Source organism: Xyrauchen texanus, chromosome 46 (genome assembly GCF_025860055.1).
Source record: "Xyrauchen texanus isolate HMW12.3.18 chromosome 46, RBS_HiC_50CHRs, whole genome shotgun sequence".
Taxonomy (NCBI): domain Eukaryota; kingdom Metazoa; phylum Chordata; class Actinopteri; order Cypriniformes; family Catostomidae; genus Xyrauchen; species Xyrauchen texanus.
In genome coordinates this window covers 2,346,964-2,373,365 of record NC_068321.1, presented here as the reverse complement: position 1 = coordinate 2,373,365, position 26,402 = coordinate 2,346,964, and the positions used below count along the sequence as shown (strand labels likewise).

Sequence of the window (26,402 nt, the reverse complement as noted above, 5' to 3'; positions counted from 1 at the left end):
ATGGGGTGGGAGTAACTTGAGAACTAATCAAGCACTTACAGGCTGCCCTCTAGTGTTTGTCTGCGGTATTACACCCTATATTTCAGTGTGATTTCAAATCCGAGAGAGAGTTCTCACGCTTGGATTTTCTGCAAAATCACAATTATTCAATTGAAACCTCGGCGGGTCTGTTTTTTATTTTATTTTTTGGTGCTTTGCTTCACATAAACGGCGTGGCAGATTTTTTTCCTGCACTACGAGTAAATGTGGACAACAGGAATTATACGTCTGTTATTCGGCTCCCATACACATCAGAAATATAGCACTTATTCAAAATGTATTAGGTTTTCGATTGATTAGCAACGTCAATGTAAACCAGGAGTTAATTTTATAAAGATTATAATCTCAGGCCTTACTAAGAAAAGGAGCATCGCTTAGCCCATTTTTTATCACCCTGAAAGAAGAGCATCGTTCTGAACAGGGGATTTTGTAATATTAAAATATAGCACGTCTTTACAGAAGCAATTTTAATATTATGAACTGCAGTTTACTTTATCACTCAACAGTGGCAACAAATGTTTAGACATTATTTAGCAACTTGTTAATCGTGCTGAACTGGGACGGGCTTTTTGTGCCTTTACAGTTCCGGCGCGCTCGCGTACAGAATTAACAACCAAAATACACAAAATTGACAATGCATTCGTTCACAAAACAAAGCTTAAAATGTGCCCGTATTCTCCACCATTATGTAGGGTATCCAGGTCAGGTTTGGGGAATGTACAATTAATTTTAAATGATCGTAATCAATAATTAATCATACGGGTTGAACTCATCAAAGCACGTTAACTTACTTTGATAATATCAGCTCGTAGCTTTAGATCGCACATTAAAGAGGCTTTGTTTTATGACCAACAAACACAGACAATCAAGCATATAATTAGGTTTAATACAAGGAACTACGATATATCACGACACTTAACAAACATACATGTAACATAGAATAAACATAAAATAAGCAAAGTAGAAGCAATAAGGAAAATAAATGGATTATTATAAGGATAGCCAACTTATTACAACAATCAACCCTTAAGAGCCAGCAAATGGAATTACACACTTTAACGCGTTTGAATTTCAGATGAAATAATACTTGCACAATGGACTTTTGTGTCGCTGAGCAAGGGTGCGTGTATGTCGTGTCCTCGTGGCTTCGTGAGATAGGCTTTCTGTCGGTGCTTCCAGAGCGTGGGTTGGTCACAGAAGTTCGAAGCGTCTTAGAGGGTAACTGTTGAAGAGTCAACGGGTGTTCCGGAGGGTTGCAGAAGATTGGGGGAAGAGAAGAGTTGAAATGTTGTTCCGAAGGGGTCCAGAAGAAGTCCAAGGGGAAGAGGGAAGAGAGAGAAAGTGGGGGCAGCAAAAGAGAGTTGAAGTGTTCAGCAGAAGGGGGTTGAAGTAAGAGGAAAGAGATGTAAGGTGAAGTGGGGGCAGCAAAAGAGAGAGTTGAAATGTTCAGCAGAAGAGAGCGAGTCAAAGTTGGAGCTTGACTTTTAAGGCAGGGAGGTCACACCTCCTTTGGGAGAAGTGACCCAATGAGACCCCTCCGTTTTGGGCATGAGTTGGTTTCTTTGTTCTGCCAAGGCTCTTCATTTGCATACTTATGACCGAGTCCTGGATGTGGTTTGAATCACTCAAACGATGGTAACACATAGCAGAATACGTTTTAATGTGACCATATATATATATTCAGCTAGGACAAGTCGTAAGGTTTAATTTGATACCAAGAAACGTGTATTTAGTACACTTAAAAGTGGATATACACGCTTAGGCTATTAAATATAAGGCCTCAGAGTTTAAACTACACAACGAAACAATTCTAACGAGTTTGATATCACATCAGATCTACACAAGTACAGGATTGAACATATTTACTTAAAAATAAACATTTCTGGGTTTTACATGAAAGACACAACTTTTTGTCAACTTTTTCACGTGCCTGGCTCACATGGTACAGCACGGGTTTGGAGTGTAGATTTGAGTCACATGGAAAAGGGGGTTTGTCAATAGCGCATTATACTTCCCAGACTAGCTGGCGCCATTCCAGTGGTTAGAGGAGTTTTAACAGTGGGTTCTTTGTTTTCCGAATTCATGAGTTAATGATTCCCATTCATACGCTACAGTACACACTGCGTGGAATTTCTGAAAATGCGTTTGTCACTTCCTGAATTTTTTGGGAGTTAATTTGGTTGTAGAATGCGGTTGTCACTCCTATATTTTACTGAGCTGTGTGTGAACAGAACAGGATTAAGCACTAAAAGGTAAACTGATAATCAAATTTAGCTGCAGTGTGTACATGGCCAGAGTGAAACCGATGGTTTTATTCGCTGAAAATCATCCACTTCTGTGAAGGCAGTCACCTCTCTTTCAAAATATAAATCCCAACTTGAGGCGACAATTTTGGAATGCGGGATCTGACTTACGGCGGATGCCGACTATGATAATTGATAAAAAAATTTTTTAAATGAATTAAAGAAAGTGAATAGAGTAAATTGGTGGCCTGTTTTTCACACAAAGCAATCAGAAGACTTGAAATACTCCTGGAATGAAACAGGTCACTGCAGCAGAGGAGAATGTGTACAGAAATCAACATATTAAACATTAACTACAGTGAATACATGTTGCTGAGTTCAAATTAAATGAAAATCATTCCCAAACCTATTGTGTCATGATGACAAAGTTGTAAATCCACATATAATTCATGATAATAAAATTCCAATGCCCTTCATGTCAGTATATTGATGCCAAAGTTTTCTCACCGAAAGCTATTTTGTTTGCAAACAATGTCACAATACAGAAACTAGAGGGCGCGTTTGTCGTCTACATAGTGACGTGCTGGGCTCTAGCACAGGCGGCATTATCTGACACCTTGGGAGTGATGGTGCGTTCAAGTTATGTAGGAATGATCGTATTTACAAATTGAATGCATATGAATGGCACCACAAAGTCGTAATTACGAGTGGGAAACGGGATTTTCTTAGAGCCCAGAATTTCCGAGTTGGGGGCGTTACTATTATAGATTTACTTGAGGATACTGGAGGATTTTTAATGTAGAGTTTAGTTTGTAGGCATTTTTTTTTTTTTGTACTGTTCATGAAGAAAACGATAAAACTTACCAGAAAATAAGACTAATTTAGATGGTTAATGCAGAGGCAAGCGTTTGCAACAAAACAACTATATAATTCTATGTGGCCAAACAAGAATGGTAAAATAGATATAAAAAGCATTCATTACACACCTAATGTGTGGGTTTGCTCTTCAATTTGTTGCATTGGTGCTAAAAAAGCTACCTGCCTTCACTAGTAAGTGAAAAAGTGAGAAAAAAATATGAAATTGCAAAAAGGGTACGTTTTTCTGACTAAAATCATTTGAACCCACATCACATTGTATTAACAATTTTCAACCTCGTATGTACGAACATCCCAGGAGGACTTGAAAACCCATTTTGTATACACGAGGCTCTTGATAAGACCAGCAACTTGCGTTCTGGAAACAGATGCATTTCAGAAAACTGAGCATTTATTTGTCTAAAAAAATAACACAGAGACAGGCGTAAGCCACTACAGAGTGTGCAAGATCTGGAGAGGGAATGAGTGGTTGGTGTGTGGTTGAATATGAAGCCCCTATGCGGCCCACTGTGGCCCCTGGCTTCCGTCTGCTCCAACCAGACCAAAGACAAAAGCCCTGGTTTCATCTGGCTGTTCACAGCCTGAGAGCTGCCAAAAAATCTACAGATATCCCCCTCTATCCACACACACACACACACACACACACACACAGAACCAGAGCCAGAACCATGACACTACCATTCTCTTCTGCTCATAATTTGTATCTTGGATCTGAAACACTTCTAGTTGTGAGCAGTTTTGAGATTCTGATTTATGCTGGGAAATGTAGAAAAAGTTCACATGCAATCATGCATGTACATAAACAGATTTTAGATCATCAAACAATATGATATATTGCTGCAAGTATTATACACATATTAAGCAATGCATCACTGCATCATAAAGATGAGGTTTGTGATTTCTAAGCCACTAGTCTCGCCAAATGGAATCGCAAAAATAATACGGATAGGAGTTTACACTACACGATATTAAGCCCGATTTTTGCTCGCTGACAGTTTTGTGGAGATTGCCAACAAAAGCTGGAAATCGTAAGCAAATTAGAGCTCTCTCCCATGAGTGATGAATGCAATGTATGAACTATCAAAGACACGCTTGCTGACACGTCGCCAAGGCATCGCCGATGTCAGCGAGATATCTAGAATGTTAAATATCTGGACCTTTCTGCGACTCCAAATTGTGCAATGTGATATATGTTAGCATTGATCTACAGCCAATGAGAGAGCAAGAAACGGGGTATGGGAAGTTTCAGTGGGAGGATTCCTGATGTACCTGCAACAGAACATCAACTAGCATGTCTGCGGTATCAAGAAAGTCTCATTGGACCGAAAAAATGGAGGACAAATAAGTGGACATTGGCAGGAGCACCAGTGCCTATTTGATGTTTCCTCTGAACTGTAGCACAATTGTATGGTTCAATTAGTTGCATTTTATTAATTGCATTTAGCAGTGGTTTTTCCCAGCGGTCAATGAACATACCTGTAACCCACTTTTGAGTCACGATCCACCAGTTGAGAACTACTGATACAAGTAACACCAAGGAATTGAGTTTGGAACACCTTCTAAATGACTTACCGAGCATGCTGGAGAGCCAGAGGGCCAGATCTTCCTTCATAGGCAGCAGACTGGCTTCATGTCGACTAGCCAGCCACTGACTGTACAGCTGCAGATCTGTGAGGCCTGGACTACCCAGTGGCTTGCCACTTTGTGTACTACACATGCTTCTGAAAACACAGAGAGAGAGAGAGACATACATCCACAGATCAAATACTACCCAAAAAAAACATTAGCTAATCATTTGACTCCCCCAAACAAATCATTCCACTTTCCCACAGAGCACAAACATCGTCTTTCTTTCCTAAAATCCCTGATCATTAAAACTGTTTCACAGTAGACTGTTATCCTCCTTCCTGATCTCTCATCATTATCCAGCTCCAGGCTCTCTCTTCTCTGTCCTGTGATATCGTATTCACTGACTTTATCTCTTTTTTTAAGACAGAACAGTCATACATTGTGGCTTCTCTTCTATCCTGCCTTCCTGCGACTCTCTTTAGCCCAAAACAAAGGCTCTTACACACATGAACATGTCTTTGCCATTTAAATGTCAAAATAAGTTGTGATTTCACGATCCGAAAAACTAGATTTACATTTTCTTTGGTTTCAAGGGCGTTTTTAATGCTGCGGGTGATTGTTGCTGGGTGGTTGCTTACTGGGCCCAAGTGAAAACAGCCCATCTCCAAGCCTATTGATATTCTGGTTTTGGCTCAGGTTCCTTCTTCAATGTAAGTCTATGGGATTTTATGTGTTTTATTGTCTGCCAGGCAAAAATCCTCAATCCGATTGCTCAGAGTAGTACTGTAGTAGAGAAGTACCTCTTCCTCAACAAGATGTATGATTTGAGATATCATTCATGTAGCACAAACAGTGCAGGATGCATACACATCGAAGTTTAAATGTAATAATAACACTTTACATTTCTTTATCAATAACTACATGCCTCATCCTATGAATAAAATCCATGAAAAAAAAAATTATATTTGTTTTTAAAGAAAGAAATCAATATTACTGAAGATGGTGTTTGAAAGGGTAGCAACTCAAGTTCATGTTGACAGATTTTGTTTGAAATGACATCACACGAGTCCGTTCTTTGGTATATTGGCACACACCGGAGGTGTTAACAGCCAACTCAAACTTTTCTTTAAAATTTGTGCTGAAAAGATGTTTCAAACCAGTGCAACAAACTCAAAAACACTTTTTTTTGCCAGATTTTGTTAGAATGGCATCACACCAATAATTTTTTTTTATTTCGTTAGATGTTGGTGAACTATCCCCAAAAATTAAAATTCTCTCATCTTTTACTCAACCTCACGCCATCCCAGATGCATTTGACGTTCTTTCTTCTGCTAAACACAAACAAAGACTTTTAGAAGAATATCTCAGCTCTGTTTGTCCATTCATGGCAAGTCCATGGTGGCCAGATCTTTGAAGCTCCAAAAGCATTAAAGTAATCAATACAAATCCAGTGGTTAAATCCATGTCTTCAGAAGTAATATGATAGGTTTGGTTGAGAAACAGATCAAAATTTCATTCCTTTTTTACTATAAATCTCCACTTTCACTTCCACATTCCTCTTCCTTTGTTTTTTTTTGGTGATTTGCATTCTTCGTGCATGTCACCACCTACTTGTCGGGGCTGGTCAAAGGTGGAGATTTATAGTCAAAAAGGGCATAAATATTGATCTGTTTCTCACCCAAACCTATCATATCAATTCTGAAGACATGGATTTAACAACTTGGTGTCTTAAGGATTACTTTTATGCTGTCTTTATTTGCTTTTTGGAGCTTCAAAGTTCTTGCCACCATTATATGGACCTCCAGAGTTGAGATATTCTTCTAAAAATCTTAATTTGTGTGTTGCAGAAGAAAGACAGTCATGCACATCTGGGATGGCATGAGGGTGAGTAAATGATGAGAGAATTTCCATTTGTGGGTGAACTATTTCTTTAAGAAGGTGTTTAAAAATCGGCAAGAAGTTGTTCTGAAAGATTTCGAACAAACATAAACTCCTAAACACCTCTTAGGCCAGATTTTGTTCAAAATGACGTCCTACACATTCTTTGTTTGATTTTCCTAGAAGTACATTGGTGCCATAAGAGTTGATGAAAGTGAGGCTCTTTCATGCAACCAAAATTTGAGAACATTTTAACATTTTAACTAAGTTGACCAATGAGAGTTTAGAGAAGCTGGTCCATTTGTACTTTTGGACATCAAAACTCTGTACCGTACTCATCTTAGACTGTCTGTTTCCACACCCTCAAAACTGAGCTTGTGCATTTTTACATCAGACCTTTCTCTAGTGTGTAAGCATCCTTACGTTTAGTGGTTTACTCAGATCTGACCAATAGTAACTAGCCTTAGAAAACACCAGTAATTAGGTCCATATGACTCTCTTAGATGGTCTTGGCTTTCTCATTCAACCTCTAATAAAACACAGTCTGTCTGGGAATCAAACAGCAGACAGACAGTACAGATATCATGAGCAGATAAGTTTGTTGTTCATGTCTTAATATGCATCTTGCTTTTTTTCTCTACGGAACAGTCTGTCCCATTTCTAGAGTGGATTACAGTGCCTGACACCTCTGTGGGCTTCTATTTCTCTCAACTTATTTCAGCACAGGAGCTCTTTCATGAAGAAAAACAAAGAGAAAGAAAATGAAAGAGGAGATTTGGTTTATCTGAAAGACATTTGGTAGGTTAAAGTGAACTCTAGAGTACTTTTTTGTAGAAGGAAAATATACAGATTGACTTTCAGTTTGCTTTATTCTGCCAGCCATTCAGAGTCTTCCACAACAAAGTGACGATTGTTAGACACAAGTTCTTATTCCCAGGTTGCTAAGTTGGATTCAGGAGAGCAAAACTTAGGAAAAGGGGGTCCCGTTCTGCATCACTGAAGATATTTACACTTCTCAGAACTCATAACTTTGAGTCAATAAATTATGGGTAGGGGGAAATCCCAAGAAACACTGGGTGGTATAATCCTGTATATTAGCTCTGTTCCAAAACCTAGCATGCTGCCTTGCTTTCTACCGTCTTCCAAGCCAGCATCCTATCAAAAATAGATCTGCATAAGTAACTGATTTGAAATGCTCTTCAAAGGCCCTTTCCCAAATGGTGCACATGATGTGGACTTGAGGACTTGCATTGGCTGTCGTGTTCATGTGTCATAGAAGTCCACAAGATCGTTGTGTGTTCTAGTTCCATGTCCCCATGTAAATGCATAAGCGCCGCTCTTACAGGTTTTTGAAGAGTGCACATGTGCGTGGAACAAGTACACTGGGGGAATCTCAAAGATTTGTGTAAGAGGGAAACCTCACTATTGCAGCACAATTCCACTGTCAAGATGGAAAGTTAAGGATACAATCGCAGCAGCAGCTCTAGAATATCTGGAAATGCAAAGCAAAGCAATTGATAATAAAAAATAGCTAAGTCTATGTCCATGCTTTTTATTTACACAAGCGTCGTGAGGAAATGACTGTATATGGAGGTAACACAGTGCATGTAAACGGGAATGCCACGTTCAAATCTTAAGCAGCTTTCTTACAATTAAAGGCGTGAAATAAACTGATGCGAGCTCCAAAGTAGACTTTTTTCCAACAGCCTATGCGGCATTGTGTCACCAAAGTGAGGACTTGGATGCGGACCACATGGGCTTAATGCACCATTTGGGACAAATGCCTAAAGGTGCTAATATACCTATAGCGAACTGACGAACGAATGGTTGTGACATAATTTCAAACAAAGTCTGGACTATACTCTGAACGCATAGTCTGCGCATGCACCTGGAATTGTTTGCACTAATTAGTGGGTCCACTAATGGCAAGTGGGTGGCAATGCATAGTGGGTGGTTTCTGCATGCATAGTTTACAAATCCACTGCGATTAATGCATCCTCGCCCTTCAAATCTACAAACAATACTGGTATAAAGTAGCAGGCTTTGTTGAGAACATGCAGATTATCCAGATGAACTCATTTGATTGGCAGAATACACTAGAATTTAAAGAGAATGTACTCCCTTCAACCATATTTGCAAAGATGTGTGATGATTCTGGATTAGTACACGTGTAAAGAAAAACATCAGCAGGATGTTACAGTGAGATATAACTGCCTAAGAAGAACAAGGAAATGTTCCTGTAACTATAAGTTCTGTTCACAAAAGAGTTTAACAAGAAACACATTTGCTAATGCAAGCATTACTACTGTTCATACCTAGTGCGTTAGTGATTTAAACAAAACTCCTCAAGTAGGGCTGTCGACTGGGCAGAGAAACTAAATTAAAATTTGTACCTTTTATATATTACCAAAATTCTAATAAAATTCAAATTTCAAAGTCACCAGATTTTTAAATTGACGTTGTTAACATGGTGGTGCACTGGTGCCAAAGTACTACCCAAGACTCAAGCTTCATAATAACGGTGAAACCAAATTGTTTTTCATTCAATATAGTTGTATATACGGTAGTAATAATAGTAGTGGTATTCAGCTGAACTGGGTAGTAAAGCAGCTCAGACTCTTAGCCCACAGGCTGTTGAAACTGATGGAGCACAACAGAATGGAACTGAACCTGAGTATCTCAAACCGCACTTTCCTAATTGAACTCCTTTCCTGACAAAGCATTTTGAAAAACCATTGCTTAATCTGAGAAATGCTGATAAGATTGCAAGAAGCAAATGGCCAAATACCTCCATCTAAGGGGCTTTTCACACCAAATGCCATTGTGTCAATCCACACAGTTTTCCAACTGTTTTTCTGTGTAAACATGTGCTAGACGGACATTTTTGACCGTTTCGCCACATTTGTAGTTTATCCTGAGTCTTGTGCAGGAGCGATGTGTTTTTTAGAGGCAGTGTAAAGTTAAAAGAACTTCTATCCTTTAAAATGTGTCTCAAGGCACATGTGTTTGTTAAAATGTATTTGTTGTCATCATCAGTGTCTATGTGTTTTGTCAAGCCAGCCCCAGCTTCATCCTTTCCACAAACTTTTACACTGGTGCCAAAACCCGGGAAAAGTTAGTATGTGCCGTCAAGGAGTCCTCGCCGCTGGATTGCAATGCCGAGGGAGTGTTCAATCTGGTGGCGCTGGAGCTCTGTGTCAACTAGCAACTGAAAGGGATGGTTGAAGGGTCCAGTAGCATCGTGAACAGACGCAGTACAGCAAGTTGAGGGCCAGTTGACTGCGTGTCCGGGGCCAGCGAGCGCATCTGTCTCCTCTCTCTCTCCTCTCTCTGCTTTTTCCACTCGCTCTATCCTCCCCCTCCCCTCTCCTCTCCCTAGATCCTCCATAGAAATGGGGGGGAGTATGTCACAGGCCGGAGAATTCCCCGACCTGAGTTTGGCGATGGGGGTATGTGGTGAGCAAGGTGGGGCCGAACGGTGTCTGGGCAGAGCGAGGCCGGGAAGATAAGTGGTGAATGAGGTTCATCTGTGTGCCACACCAGTCTCACGTTCCAGTGAGGGGTGGTTGGAGTATTTAAGCAGAGGAGACAGCGGCAGATGAGAGAGAGATGCACGAATCTGCCTGTGTGTAGTATTGAGCTGAAAAACCAACAGAGTTATGTGTAGTCAAGCTGAAAAGCGTAACGTAGTGTGAAGCAGTGTGTTATTGTGTGCTGAAAAGAGCAACAATAAATGTCTATGTGTTTTGTCAAGCCAGCCCCAGCTTCCTTTTATCCAAAAATAAAATTAGCAACACATAGCAACTCCCTGGCAATCACCCACAACAACCTAGCAAAAACCTAGCAATGCCCTAGAAACCACAAAGAGCACCTTAGCAACCACACAGAAATGCCTTGGCAACCACCCACAACATCCTAGCAGCCACATAGCCATGCCCTGACAACCACTCACTACACCCAAGCAACCGCACAGCAGTGCAAGAGCAATAAATTAAGAACACCTTTGCAACCACATAACAATGTCCTGGCTATCTCACAGAATAACCTAGCAAACACCTAGCAATGCCCTAGCAATAAAATTAGAAAATCTTTGCATCCACATAACAATGTCCTGGCAACCACACACAGCAACCTACCAAACACCAACAATACCTTAGCAACTGCCCAGAACACCCTAGCAACCACACTGCAATGCCTCAGCAATAAAATCAGATCACATTTGGAACCACATAGTACAACCCCGGAAACAACCCAGAACAACCTTGCAACCACCTAGCAAAACTCTAGCAACCATCTTGCAGCTACATAACAAAAGCCCTGTCAAGCAATAAAATAAGACCAATTTTGTAACCACATTGCAATGTCATAGCAACCACCTAGAACACCCCAGCAACCACACAGCGACGCCCCAGCAATAAAATCAGACAACTTTTGTCACGTGATTGTAGGTAGAACCGCAGAGGCAGTTTAAGGGCTTTTATTAAAAAATAAACAAAATACAAAACAAAACTCTAATGATGGTGAGGAACAATAAAAAAAACACAAAACCAAGATAGGCAGGGTGTAGGACTCAGGCAAGGTTTCGGCCGCTGGCAAGGGGTCAGACTGGTCATCGGCCCCTGGACAGAGGTCAGGCAGGGCATCGGCCACTGGACAGATGTCAGGCAAGGTGACTGCCGTTTGAGAGGGGTCAGACAGGGAGGTGGTAGCTGCTGAGCTAGTTGATGGAACACCAGCAGAGGAGCTGCAGCGCAATCTAACCCCTTGAGGCGAAATGTAGAGGACTCTGACTCCTCCAAGGGCATAGCAGTTGACTCCGTCACCTCCAGGGATGCTGCAGCAGGCTCGCTGAAAGTTCCTCCGCCTCCTGGCGATCAGCCGCAGCGGATTCCTCAGACTCCTGGTGGTCAGCCGCACCAGGTTCCTCTGCCTCCTGGCGGTCAGCTGCAGCAGGTTCCTACGCCTACTGGTGGTCAGCCACATCAGGTTCCTCTGCCTCCTGGTGGTAAGCCAAGGGGTTCATTCTGTCTCCTGGCAGTCAGCCGCAGGTTCCTCTGCCTCATGGCGGTTAGCCGCAGATTCCTCTGCCTCATGGCGGTTGGTGACAGCAAGCTCTGCCTGTTCCTGGAGGACAGGTTAACTTCCTCCTCTCATGGCACTGTGAAGCCTGAGAAGAACCATGGGAAGGTCAGGTTGCAGGCTCAGAGGAGTTGTGGGATTTGGTGTTCCAACATTGTAACAGAATCTATATCTCTGTGAGCCGACAGACATGGTTGACCAAATCCCAGAAAGGCCAAAAGAAAAACTCACCCAGCTCCTCAGTGCTTTATGGTTCATCCAGACCCGACAGGAAAAGATGTTTGAGACTGGTCTCATCATAGCACCACCTGTGGGGCACATGGACCAGCTCCTCAGCATAATAAAGGGTATCCCATTCTGCAAGATCTTGTCCTGGGTGGTGCTACGAGAGACCAGCTTCTTCTGGACGGGAGCTAGTTTGAGAAAAATGCCCATATTGCCACTGCTGGGTCCAAGGTTGGCCAGATTGTTATGTCATGGGAACATGGGTAGGACCCATAAAGCCCATGTGGTCCGCATCCAAGTCCTCACTTTGGTGACACAATGCCGCATAGGCTGTTGGAAAAAAGTCTACTTTGGAGCTCGCATCAGTTTATTTCACGCCTTTAATTGTAAGAAAGCTGCTTAAGATTTGAACGTGGCATTCCCGTTTACATGCACTGTGTTACCTCCATATACAGTCATTTCCTCACGACGCTTGTGTAAATAAAAAGCATGGACATAGACTTAGCTATTTTTTATTATCAATTGCTTTGCTTTGCATTTCCAGATATTCTAGAGCTGCTGCTGCGATTGTATCCTTAACTTTCCATCTTGACAGTGGAATTGTGCAATTACATTTTAACCTTAACGGTATCACGTCTTCACGCATTTGCTTAATAATTAATGATTTGTGTTACAGCAAAACATAAAAGACAGTAAACAAATAATAGATATTAATGATTTCTCACTGGAGCAGTTTTAGGGCGTTTTCACACCTAGTCTGTTTGAGCACTCCAAGCGCTCTCAAGAGTGATAGAGCGTGTATATGTGAGCAACCCAAGTGGTCTCAGACCCCCCAAAAGGACCCAAAAGCTAACCGTACTCAGACAACCTCATGAGATTCGTTTGTGAGTACTTTTGTGGTTTGATTGATTTTCTGCAATGTGAAAGCGAAGCGGTACCAGTCCGCTTTGCATTTTATGACTTAAGTACCTCGTGGCTTGCCATACATAGCTGCATTACATACTTCATATTACAGTCACTATTTACTGTCTACATATGGGAATTTTAAGCAAATATAGATATACAATGATTACCATGACAAGTTTTTGTGTCTCATATTCTGTTCTTGTTGTATTATTTGAGCACCTAAAATGAACGGACTGGCCGCATTCAGAGCAGGGCAGCACGTTAAGATGAACCACTTTAAAGTGCTCTGATAGGCGTACCATCTACGGAGGTTTGCGTCAAACTCTTTTTTTTTTTTTAACATATCTCTGATGTGTGTGATGCTCTCATGATTTTTACTGCTTACTAGTATGTCACAATTACCTTTTGAAATTGACAGCAGAACGTCTAGGTTACGTATGTAACCTCCGTTCCCCGATGGAGGGAACAAGACGTTGTGTCAGAGAAGAGAAACTAGGGGTCTGTCTTGAGCACCGATATACACCTCTGATCTATGAAAAAAGGCCAATGAGAAGTTGGCAGCCGGTATTTGCATATCCCGCCCCCGGACATATGGGTATTTAAGTGGGGCAAATACGGGAGTTCATTCAGGATTTTTCTGAGGAGCCGGAAATGGTCCAGCCATAACAGTGGCTCGGCTCAGCAATGTGGCAGGGAAGACACAACGTCTCGTTCCCTCCATCGGGGAACGGAGGTTACATACGTAACCTAGACGTTCCCCTTCTGTCGCTCTCTCCACGTTGTGTCAGAGAAGCGACACTAGGGGTCCACTTATAAACGTGCCATGCGCTGAGCCGTGTACGTGAACTGCTGATACAGGAGCGAGCAGGCATTCTTACGTGCAAAGGCGACCAGTTGTATCAGACTGCACGTACCCTTCCCCAATGCCCCATTAAAGCCATCAGAGTCCTTCTGGTTACCCTGGAGGGGGAACAAGGTGATGGCTGCCAACCTGGGAATGGGCCAGCCTGGCTGGGCCTCTTTAGTCTCTATGATTCTCGCATAGAGCAACTACGGCTGGGGCCCTTACATGCATTGAGGGAAGGAGGTCTTAGCCCTTCTTTCAGGGGGAGAAGACCCTGCGGAGGCCACACCTACACTGCAGGGGAGGCAAAGAGTGGCAAATACATCACATGGCTTGTTAGGACCTATGTGGAAAAGTTGGTGCGGTGGTAGATCCAGCCTCGTAGAGGGGGGAAGCGTACAGCACGGCGACCGAGGCAGCTGTAACTGCCTAAGGGAGACACGGGGGTCCGCTCGTGAGGGGGACAGAACCGCGGAATTACACACAGGGGGAGTCCGAACAGGAGGCCTTACCTGTGGAGCACCTATTCCAGTACAGGGTAGATTGGGTACCCGTAGTGGCTTGGGTCGGCGAGTTCCTCCGCTGAACTGCGGACCCAAAAGGGCTAGGGAGGAGTCAACCAGGGACCCGAAGATGGGATCTCCTGGGAACGGAGGCGCACTATTTTAACTCGGCTGAGGGAAAGGGCGCCAGGCACAATCGATTCACCCAGCCAGATTGTCAGCGTGTTACCGAGTTCTACGGGCTCAGACCTGAGAAAACACGGGATGATACTGACTCAACTCGGAGATTGTAAAATCTCGAAAAAGTGTTTAGGTGTTGCCCACCCTGCTGCTCTGCAGATGTCTGCTAGGGAGGTGCCCCTGGCCAGTGCCCATGAGGACGCAACACCCCTGGTGGAGTGAGCTCGGACATGCAAGGGGGGGGCACGGCCTGGGTGTGATAAGCCAATGAAATGGCGTCGACAACCCAGTGGGCAAGCCTCTGTTTGGAGACAGCGTTCCCTTTCCGCTGTCCCCCGAAGCAGACAAAGAGCTGCTCAGAGCGTCTAATGCTCTGCGTGCGGTCCAGATAGATAAACAAAGCACGATCCGGACACAGCAACGAAAGGGCTGGGTCTGCCTCCTCCGGGCAGCGCTTGCATGTTCACTACCTGATCTCTGAAGGGTGTGGTAGGAACCTTGGGCACATAGCCCGGTCGCGGTCTTAGGATTACGTATGTGTCTGCCGGACCGAACTCCAGGCAAGTGTTGCTAACAGAGAACGCTTGCAGGTCCCCGACCCTCTTGATGGAGGCGAGCGCGATCAGCAGGGCAGCTTCTTTCTGAGAGAGAGGGCCCTGAGTCCAGCTGAATCTAGCGGCTCGAAGGGAGGTCTCTGGAGGCCCATGAGGATGATCGAGAGATCCCAGGAGGGGAACAGGTTAGGCCGGGAGGGAGTTAGCCTCCGGGCACCTTTAGGAACCTGACAATTAAGTCGTGCTTACCAAGAGACTTGTCGTCTATTGTGTCGTGATGAGCGGCGACATACACCTTGAGGGTGGAGGGGGACAGCCTCCTCTCCAGCCTCTCCTGTGGAAACATGAGCACTGACCTAACCGCGCATGGTAGACCGGCTAGATCTTCCGCATCCCGTCCAGGGGCCAGACGTGGAGGTTCTAGAGGTCTGGCTCTGGGTGCCAGAGCGTGCCCCGTCCCTGAGAAAGAAGGCCCTTCCTCAGGGGAATTCCCCAGGGAGGGGCTGTCGTGAGGAGCATGAGGTCCGAGAACCAAGTTCGAGTGGGCCAGTAGGGGGCCACCAGAATGACTTGCTCTTCATCCTCCCTCACCTTGCATAGCACCTGTGCAAGAAGGCTCACTGGGGAAAATGCGTACTTGCACAGCCCCGCGGGCCAGCTGTGTGCCAAAGCATCTGTCCCGAGGGGAGCCTCTCCGGGCATACCAGAGCGGGCAGAGGGAGGTTTCTTGGGAGGCAAACAGGTCTACCTGAGCCTTGCCGTACCGGTCCCAGATCAGCTGGACTGACTGGGGGTGGAGCCTCCACTCTCCGCCGGGCAAGCTTTGTCTTGACAGCGCATCCGCTATCACATTGAGGTTGCCGGGGATGTGAGTGGCACGCAGTGACTTGAGTCACTGCTGACTCCAAAGGAGGAGACGACGGGCGAGCTGTGACATGTGGAGGGAGCGTACTCTGCCTTGGCGATTTATGTAGGCTACCACTGTGGTGCTGTCTGTCCTGACTAGGACATGTTTGTCTCGAATTAACGGGAGAAACTTCCTCAGGGCAAAGAAAACAGCCAGCAGCTCTAGGCAGTTGATGTGCCAACGCAGCGGGGCCCGGTTCCAACGGCCTGCGGCTGCGTGCCCGTTGCACATGGCGCCCCAACCCAATTTGGAGGCGTCGGTTGTGACCAGAAGGCGTCAGGACACCTGCTGCAAGGGTACCCCTGCCCATAGAAAGCAGAGGTCTGTCCAGGGTTTGAAGGTTTGGCAACTTTTATATTGTGCGTGCCGCGGCACCATGCTCGTCTCGGGACTCGAGTCTGGAGCCAGTGCTGAAGTGGTGTCATATGCATCAACCCCAGCGGCGCGGCCGACGCGGAGGATGCCATATGCCCCAGGAGCTGTTGGAATCGTTTTAGAGGGACCACGGTACCTGGCTTGAAGGAAGCGAGGCATTTCAGCACCGACTGAGCATGCTTGTTGGAGAGACGTGCTGTCATTGAGACTGAGTCTAACTCCAAACCGAGAAAAGAGATGTTCTGAACCGTGGTGAGCTTGCTCTTTTCCCAGTTGACCTGAAGCCCCAAACGGCTGAGGTGCCTGAGCACCTGGTCTCTGTGTGCGCACAGTAACTCTCGCGAGGGGGCCAGGATGAGCCAGTCGTCGAGGTAATTGAGTATGCCAGCTTCTCGGAGCGGGGCAAGAGCTGCCTCTGCAACTTTCGTGAAGACGCAAGGGGACAGAGACAGGCCGAAGGGGAGGACTTTGTACTGATATGCCTGGCCGTCGAACGAACCGTAGAAAGGGTCGATGTCGAGGGCGAGTCGATACGTGGAAGTACGCATCCTTCAGGTCTACCGCTGCAAACCAATCTAGATGCCGGACGCCAGATAGAATTTGTTTCTGGGTAAGCATTTTGAACGGGAGTTTGGACATTGTCCGATTGAAAACTCGCAGTTCCAAGATCGGTCGTAAGCTGCCGCCTTTCTTGGGTACAACGAAGTAAGGGCTGTAGAAACCCTTCTTCGTTTCGGTTGAAGGGACAAGCTCTATCGCATCCTTGATTAGAAGGGAGGCGATTTCTTCGCGCAGGGACTGGGCATGTTCGCCATGTACAGCGGAAAAATGAACGCCCACAAAGGGGGGCGGAGGCCTGGCAAACTGAATTGCGTAACTGAGTCGAATGGTCCGGTGCAGCCAGCGTGACGGGCTGGGCAGTGAAAGCCACGCTTCTAAACTCCGTGCTAGGGGCACCAAGGGGACAAGTATTTTGGACGTACCCGATGGGGCTTTGCAGCGGTGCGGAACATGTAATGCGGTGTTGGGAGGCAGTGAAGTGGCCCGAGGCTCTGGTGCTGAGAATAGACTCAAAGCACTTACCTTGCTCCGCGCACCCGGCAGGGGGCGGGTTCGTGACTGAGGAGGTGGTCTGGTGTTGGCGTCCTCTGAGCTGGTCTGAACTGGCCGGCCGGAGAACAGTCGTGGGGCTGAAGGCGGGGACACCGCGTCCAGGAAACCAGGACTGTTGAGGCCTGAGTGCCGTGAGAACGGCATTTGCGGGCCAGGTGACCCAGAGACAAAAAGGAAATAGCTCTATAGAATGTAATGAATTTAACAAAAAATTCTACTCCCGGCCCTCCACCGGGAAACGGAGCGGTCTTACCAGCTCCGGAGCTACCGTCTCGGTCTCTGGGTCGGTCATCTCAGGAGCGCCTGGGAGCCTTCCGGGTCCTCGAGGGGGTCCGTGAGATGAGAGGCGTCCAACTTCTGCGGGGAGCTCGACGCTGGGGCTGAGAGCTGGGCCCACTCTCTTCATTAGTTGAGGCGGAGTACCACTTTCTTTCTTTCTTGAAAGCCGCAGGAGGACGCCCTCGGTGAGCAGACAGGGCATGGCCCCTGGCGGCAGGTTTGCGGCAGGGCAACATGTGTGAAATAGCCTCCGTCTGTTTCTTCACCACTGAGGACTGCTGGGCGGAGTCGTCAAGTGGTGTCGCCGAATGGACGGAGCTGGGAGACGGGGGCGTTTTGAGAAAGCGTGCTTTGTCTGCCTCCTGTACTGCGACCAGGTCCTGTCCATGCGTTGCGTTTCTGGACCACAGGGGGTGGCCATTGCCTGTTTGAGTGCAGTTCCTGTAGCACGTCAAGAACAGGACTACCCAAGTGCAGATTTTGGAGTGCCTTGGCCTGGTGGACTTGCAGGAGGGTGCCATGGCGTGCAGGGGGGAGCGGTCTGGGACCATTCTACCACCGAGGGTAGCGAGAGCGGAGCGGCTGTGAGCGGCGCACATGAACGCGGAAACAATTAAGCCCGGGGAAGCATAGCGGACCTCCGTGCATCAGGCTCAGACTGGGCGTAGCCCCAAGGTGGTGGCCCAGGTGAGTTATCCGCATCCGACGCCGCTGTTACGCTCTCCGATGCAGCGGTGATGTCTTCATCCAATGCCGGGGAGCTCGAGGGACCGGATGGTAGGCCGTTAAGCGGACCGCACTAATCCCGAGCTCGGGGGAAGCAGGCAAGCGTGCCGGGGAGGCGGCAGGTTTCGAGGGGATTTACCCGGCGAAAGCGTCCCGTTATTCTCCCCAGATCATCTTTCATCGCCCGCGGCGCCTGCCTCAATCCCGTAGGAAGGAGGCAAGGCGCGGGGGGCGGCTGAAATGGCTCTCGCTCACTACAAGAGAAAGCAGAGATCGCAACGCTGCCGCGGTTATGTTCTCACACTGAAAACATAACCCATTGGAGAGAATGCTCATCCCGAGCTCGGACGGAAACCAGCAAGCATGCCGGGGAGGCGGGGGGTTTCGAGGGGGTTCACCCGGCGAAACGGCGCCTGTCATTGTCCCCGGATCGTCTTCACCGCCCGCGGCGCCTGCCTCAATCCCGTAGGAAGGAGGCGAGGCACGGGGGGGCGGCTGAAGTTGCTTTCTATCACTACAAGAAAAAGCCTACGACCGCAATGCTGTCATAGCTATGTTCTCGTACTGAAAACATAGACCATTCATAAAAACGCTGCCTGCGTGTGATCTCAACCCAGGAATGCAAGGCAGTTTTTATGACCGTCAGAGGTGGGGAGAATCACCGCATCAAGAAACTACACAGGGGCGGAAAAATCGTCTTTAAAAAGACACGTCCTGAAAATGAACTCCCGTATTTGCCCCACTTAAATACCTGTATGTCCAGGCGCGGGTTTTGAAAATACTGGCTGCTAACTTCTCATTGGCCTTTTTTCATAGATCAGAGGTGTATATCGGCGCTCAAGAGAGACCCCTAGTGTCGCTTCTCTGACACAACGTGGAGAGAGCGACAGAGCGACAGAAGGGGAACTATTCATAACTGTTTCAAAACAAATAAATGTTAGCAATTCACAATTAATGTAATTTTGTTAACTTTATAAAAAGGTACTATTTGTTAACATTAGTTAATGCATTAGGTATCATGAAGAAACAATGAACAATATATTATACAGCCTTTATTAAATATAATGTTTATAAATGACAATTGTTCATTGTTAGTTCATGTTAATTCATAGAGCTAATGTTAATTAATACAACTTTTGGTTTTAAAAATGTAATAGTATTCATAGTTCATTAGTTCATGTTAACTACAGCAATGTTGTTAAATAATGTTAACAAATTGAACTTTTGTAAAGTGTAACCATAATGTTACTGTGTGGGGCATAAACATAACTGCAAAATATAACTTGCAAAAGTGTGGCAAAGGGCACTTTGAAAAGAATTACTGTTAAAAAATTGGAGATTGGCATCTGCCTCAAATTTCCTGATGAACCACTAGCAACCACCCAACCCACCCTAGCAACCACTCAGCAATGCCCCAGCAATAAAATCAGACCAATATAGCAACCACATAGCAAACCCTAGCAGCTACCCACAACACTCTAGCAACCACCTAGCAACACCCACCCAACACACCATTGCAACTACATAACAACAGGCCTGTCAACCACCCACAACACACTAGCAACCTCACAAAAACACCCCAGCAATAAAATCAGACCACTTTAGCAACCACATATAATAAAATAAACTAGAATTCACTGGGAGCTCTTTAATTAAGAGGGCTGATCAGCATTTTCTGGCTAAGGAAGTTCAGTCAAACTCATGATCACCATCTGGAAACTGATACTCAGCAAACACACACCCCCACAACAGATGGACAGGACATGTACATTTCAGTAGCAAACAATATAAACACACATATATTGAGCGCACATGGATGAAACCAACGGTCAGTGTACGTGTGATACAGAGCTGATACTGTTATATTGAACCATATAATATTCAATCACAGTTTATATTTTCAGAGTTATAGACTAAAGTTGTGGCAGTCATACAGTATAGGTGTTTACCATATGCTGTGAGAATCTCCCATCCCTATACCATAAACGTTGAGACAAAAATAATAACAGATTAAATACTTGTATATCTGATTGTGTTGCAGTAATTTGAGATGAGATGCTGTGACATGTTCAACAAGCACAGAACACACATTGTGTTGTGTCCTCCATGGACTGAAGGGTAAAACACACACACAAACACAGACACACACACACACACACACACACACACACACGTTTACTTAGCAAGGCAATAGACTTCTATGGTTTTTATAAAGCTAATTATAATGTCATTATTAAAAGAATATTTTTTTTTTTTATTTACAAATATTTTTTTATTATTATTGAAAATGTCCTCAAATGTCCCCAATGGAGGTTTTGTGACATTTAGCTAACTTATATGGACAAATTTGTCCCAAAACTTTCCCAAACCCTAACATAGCACACGCACGCATACACACACACACAACATTCTCAGTCCGCAAAAAGTGGTAATTTACAAATTTCACATTATCTAAATGCAACCTGAATTTTGACCTCTCACATGCAGGTTCAGTTCAAGGTCATCATCATATCATATTTTTTTTTAGGAAATAAATGTATATATGTTTAAGTTTCTATATACAGATATAAAGAAGATTCTATTCTATCACATTCCAGTTCCTCGATGTTTGATGTATTATTCAGACTGGCTTTAACTATGTTTACTAGCGTTTACTTGCTCAAACTGATATTTTGAAATGCACTGTCTGTAACCATTTAACTGAGACAGCTCATGTGAAAGAAAAACTAAAGTGCAATACCTTATACTGACTGAAGACAAATAGTTAGAGTCTGTTTTCAAGTGGGCATACTTGACATTTTATGACTGTAATAATATTTTAAAACTGCTGGTATACTCATCATCTATTTTTGACACTTTTAAAGAGAAAATATAAAACAGACTACATTATGCACAGTTGAAACTGTAGAATGTTAGTTGACCTGACATGAAAAGCAGCATAGTATTACTATACATGCATTGTCATGAGCCATGACCTCATATTAATTGAGTGAAGTGGAATATTTGTTCTTTAAAAAATGTAAATGAACTGGGACATAAAGTGTTAATGGAAACACTTTACAATAAGCTTGTTAACAATAGTTAGCAACATAAGTAAATATGAACTAACAATACACAATACTTTTACAGCATTTATCCATCTTTAATGTTAATGTTAATTTCAAAATACAGTAATACATTGCACACATTGCATATGTCAACATTAGTTAATGCAATATGAACTAACATGAACTAACAATAATCAACTAACATTAACAAAGATGCTGTAAAAAATATATGGTTAGTTCATGATAGCTAATCCATTAACTAATGTTAACAAATGGAAAATTATTGTAAAGTGTTACAGTTACTCTTCACATTAATGTTTCCTTTGTTAAGGGTTTATAAAGGGGTTCACTTACAGCACCATGCATAAACATTGGTGACTTTCATGTAATACTTGACACATAGTGAGCATTTTAACTTCTGTTACACGTTATAAATGTTTAATTAAAACACTTATTTATATATTAATTCAAAACATAAAATGCCATAATATCTGATTTTAAGCAAAAATAAATTACTATAGTGAGATTAAAAGGTGGGTTAAGTCATTTTGCTACAGTCCGCTTTGTGTTTATATTCATTACTGTAATGTCTTGATGTAAAAAATTTAAATAAAACAGCTAAAACCAGCTTAAGCTGGTTGGCTGGTTTTAGCTGGTCAGTTGGCTGGTATTAGAGGGGTTTTGAGCACTTTTTGCTGCTCAGGCAGGGAGAAGACCACCCTGACAGCTAAGACCAGCTCTGAAACCAGCATGACTAAAACCAGCCAACCAGCTTAGATTGATTTTAGCTGGTCTTTTCAGCAGGAATATAATACAGCCTGATGACCATTAACCAAACTGAACAATATGTACACAAGTTTCTAAAGTTGGCAACTTCTTAATAAATGTTTGGCAGATGTCCACTTTACATTAAGGTACATTTTCATAGGTTACTAATGTTGAATAAGTGTTATAATGCATTTACAATATGAGAGGTAATATAGCTCACTATTTGGCAGGTAAAGACACCCTTTATATGCATGTTGGATTTAGAACGAATTATTAGTCATTGATAAACTCCTTCATCATCTCTTTATAAAGGGAACATTAATACGAAGTGTTTCCATAAAGGGCTAAACGTTGTGAAAAACTTAACGGTGGCCATACAGCAGCTTAATATACACCTATGAATTGTTAGACATTTTAACCTAGAATCTTTGCGTTTAAAAATAAAAAGTTTTGTTTCAACTCCCAAAATGTATTCCTAATAAAACTGTTTCTGCAGCATTATTCAGTAAAATTCGTTTCTGACCACCTAATAGCTCATATTGAAGGCTATTATGTCTCATTCTATTAAAAACAATTGTGAAAAATGCATAAAATAAATATATTAAAAATATGATATAAATCAGTAACACCCGTTGAATATTCCTTAAAGCAATAAACTATTAAAAAAAACTGCATTGTAGCATACAAGTCTTATTTTCACACTTCCATATAGGTACTCACCCTGCAGAATGTGCAGCTGCAGTCAGTTTTTAACAGTAGACTGGAGTTTCACATGAATTCATGCTTTTCTCAATCGTAGAGTCCGCACACTGTTCATCATGACATTGATCCTCAAACGCCCGAAATGTCATCGCAGGAGTTCAAAGCGCGCTCGCCTCCTTTCCTGCCGCTTACATGAGAAACGCGACGCGTCTTATCTGCGCGTCATACATACCACACGGCTGCAGGAGAGGGCTAATATATTCGCACTTTTTGTTGTTGTTGTTGTTGTTTTACGTTTTGTTTTTTGGTGTAAGTACAGTAGGCTTAACAGTAACGTATGCATACGTACACCAAAAAACAAAACGTACAAATATGTAGAAAACCTTTAAAAAGTTATGAGAAATACGTATTTACACTAAAAATACTAAACAAAAAAGTCCCTTGGTTAAAAAAAATTGTTATGCCACAAAACATTTATATTTCTAATAGTCGTATAAGATTCGTTTACAAAATAAAACATGTGATAGACCGATCAATTATAATAAAATTATTTATAGATATTGTAAATATCTATGGATAGATATTTTTTGCATTGAAATGTAAATATTATACAAACTTTAAATAAATAATAATAATAACACGAGTCGTCAATCTCCGTGCCTTATTTTGAAATACTATCGCGGAAGTTCAGAACCGCGCGAGTGACGTCAAGCCTATCCTGCGCCAATAGCGAAGCTAGAATCCAGCACGCTCTTTCTCTCCTGTGTGTTGAGTTTTCTGCGTCGATGTTGTTTGTTGTTTTAATCAGCACTTCACTCCCTGCGCATATTGAAGTTTTTGTGATAAGTTAATGCAGTAGTGACAGAGATGGAGTCTGTGTTAGGACACCTGCAGCACATACTGGAGTTACTGGCCGTGTCGCAGACGGATTGTGTGAATGAATGGGACTATCACACAACACTCAAGGCGTTTCAGTGGGCAGAATACTGCGAGCACCTGCACAACCGCTTCCACGCGAACCCTGCTGTGAGACCCGCGCTCGAGTCCCGCCTGCACGACACCAACCGCCACCTGCGGGAAACCTTTCCTTCATATTCTCCGGTGATGTTGTCAGAGCTCGCTCAATGTCAACACAAACTGCTCATTAACTTACTCAGAAACCCATCTGCACCAAGCTCCATAGTCCAAAGACTGTTTCCCGATTCTAGACCTACAGAACAGGGATTAAAATTGGACCAGAATGGCCTTATTACTTGTAAATCTGCTTTTAAACTGCTATGCTGCAGTTTGGAAACGACTAGTTCTGCTGGTTTACAGGTTGAAGCAGAAGTAAGAGGTAAACTGCTCGGGAAACTCTTGAACTCCATATTAACTCGACCAGGTAATGATGATTATGCGAGAACGCTGTTGGAGTCCATCCTCTGCGATAGCGCGGGAAACATGGAAAGCCTTAATGACGTCATCGCATCTGTACTTCTTTCCAGTGATGACGGAACGAACAGTGTCACTCAGCGCTTCATCCTGGACTGGCTTCAAAGTCACGACGGATGTTTTAGTAAACTGTGCGAGTCGTTGTCTCCTGGGCTGTGTAGGATCCTCTCCACAAAGTCTGTGGAATTTAAAGAGGCATACTGGGGTGTTTTGAAACAGTGGGCGTCATGCTTAGAGTATGACGTCTTGCAGAGCGTGTGGGTGCTGACGTCAGATGGTACTGTGACGTTTAATGTATTAGCTGATCGACTGAGAGATTTACTAAAGACAGGGTCACCATTAAAACAGGAGACGGAGACTCAGCTTGCAGAACTGAAACTGGAAAGTGGTGCCTTTGATGTGAAAGGCATCAGTGTGTGGACTGATCTTATCATTCAACTGAAGCTGTAAAGACGTCACATTTGATTTGTATTTATATTTAAGTAAATAACTTTTATTCCTAAATTGTTTTGTAATTTATATTTTTTTATTATTATGAGCCATGAATTTATATTATAGTTTTCATAATTGGAAAACATGCAAAGATAGACATTGTGTACGTTCTACCTTGGGCTCCGAGCCGACAGGGGGAGACAGTGCGCTGTATATGATAGACATGTCCGAGGGATTGATTTTATCAAAACTAACTCAGTAGAACTGACTTAGAAACCTTTTAGGCTTTTGTCATTGAGGGTACTTTTTAAATGCCTTTTATTAACAGATTTGAGTGTTTTAGCCTTATCCCAGAACCAAATATTCAATATTAAACTATGAAAATCCATTATAAAAATACAAATTATTAAATGTTTAAAACTAATTACGACTGTCTTTTTTTGTTTTTGTTTTTGTTTTTTAGTTAGTGTCAGTAAAGAGCATACTTGAGATGAAATATCAAGGTAAATATCACTTGTGAGCAGAATATTTTATTTGGTGCCATTTCCAGTAAAAATGTATTTTGCCAACTAATGCAAAAAGTAAAAATATTTAACTTTGTATTTATGAGGCATAAAATGTTAGCTACAAAATTAGCCTAAACAAGACAAAGTAGTCAGCCATTTTTTTTTTTTTTTTAAATGTGGTGGGAATTTGCATGAATTCAGAAATCTCCTCTGATGAATGTACACTGGTTTACATTGTAAGATGCAGTAGATAAATAAATAATAGTGAGAGTGTTAACAATGTTTTAACCCTGTAAAGCCTGACATATGAAAGAATTGTCAGACAATTGGATTTATTTATTTTTTTAAGTGAAACTGTTTTAGTACAATTAGACAAACTATAAAAATAAATAATTAAAAAGAACTACACTACAAAATCATATGTTTTTGTCAGTCCATACATGCTGCAGTTGTAAATTTGGGGGTATTATCAGAGGACTACCTGTGCTTTTCAGAGATACCAAATGTTTGAGAGTTTGACCATGACAACTTCCTTTCCTTGGTCTATAAATATGGATTGAAATGAATTGCAGTTCAATTCAGCACATCAAATACTATATTAATTAAATATCATTTTTTTTTTTATAAACCATTTTCATCATATGTATTTTATGGAAAAAACACTATATTGACATTTAAAAAAGGGAAATTGTAAAACTTCTTTTGCTGGGTTTCAGATATTTATGGTAAGATGACATCATATAGCTTGTAAATGTAAAATAATGAGTTCTTTATTATGATAGAGCAGGCTGCATACATGAAAATACACATTATTAGTTCACACTTTAAATATATCTTATAAAACGTACATGTCAGAATTTTCAAAGCTCTGTGATTTTGTTTTGTTTGTTTGTATGGTGGTCATGAAGGTGGTCAATGGTTACTGAGAAATATAAACTCAGCAAAAAAAAAAGTCCTCTCGCTTTCAACTGCTTTTATTTTCAGAAGATTTAACGTGTGTAAATATATGTGTAAATAAACTGAAGAAGTTTCACAGACATTTGACTAACAGAAATTGAATAATGTGTCTCTGAACAAAGGGGGGTCGGTATCAAACGTAACAGTCAGTATCTGTTGTGGTCACAGCTGCATTAAGTACTGCAGTGCATCTCCTCCTCATTGACTGCACCAGATTTGCCAGTTCTTGCTGTGAGATGTTCCCCCACTCTTCCACCAAGGCG

The 26,402-nt window shown here is 43.0% G+C and overlaps 2 protein-coding genes across 2 annotated transcripts in view; one reads left to right on the top strand and one right to left on the bottom strand.

Annotated features, from left to right (window-relative positions):
* LOC127637998 (growth arrest-specific protein 2) overlaps nucleotides 1–23,018 on the bottom strand; it is a 93,558-nt gene extending 70,540 nt beyond the window's left edge. The window contains exons 1-2 of the mRNA XM_052119356.1: nucleotides 22,832–23,018; nucleotides 4,731–4,879 (exon numbers count right to left, since the gene is read on the bottom strand). Of these exons, the coding sequence (XP_051975316.1) occupies nucleotides 4,731–4,875 (145 nt within the window). The 5' untranslated portion in view covers nucleotides 4,876–4,879; nucleotides 22,832–23,018. The remainder of the gene's footprint in view (nucleotides 1–4,730; nucleotides 4,880–22,831) is intronic.
* Nucleotides 23,019–23,591: 573 nt separating this feature from the next.
* On the top strand, nucleotides 23,592–25,521 carry fancf (FA complementation group F). The gene has a single exon (XM_052119355.1). The coding sequence runs from the start codon at nucleotides 23,681–23,683 to the stop codon at nucleotides 24,692–24,694; it is 1,014 nt and encodes a 337-aa protein (XP_051975315.1). The 5' UTR covers nucleotides 23,592–23,680; the 3' UTR covers nucleotides 24,695–25,521.
* The last annotated feature ends 881 nt before the right edge of the window (nucleotides 25,522–26,402 follow it).

Excerpts from the sequence above, each read along its gene's own strand:
- fancf (XM_052119355.1), top strand. The coding sequence starts at position 23,681 with ATGGAGTCTGTGTTAGGACACCTGCAGCACATACTGGAGTTACTGGCC.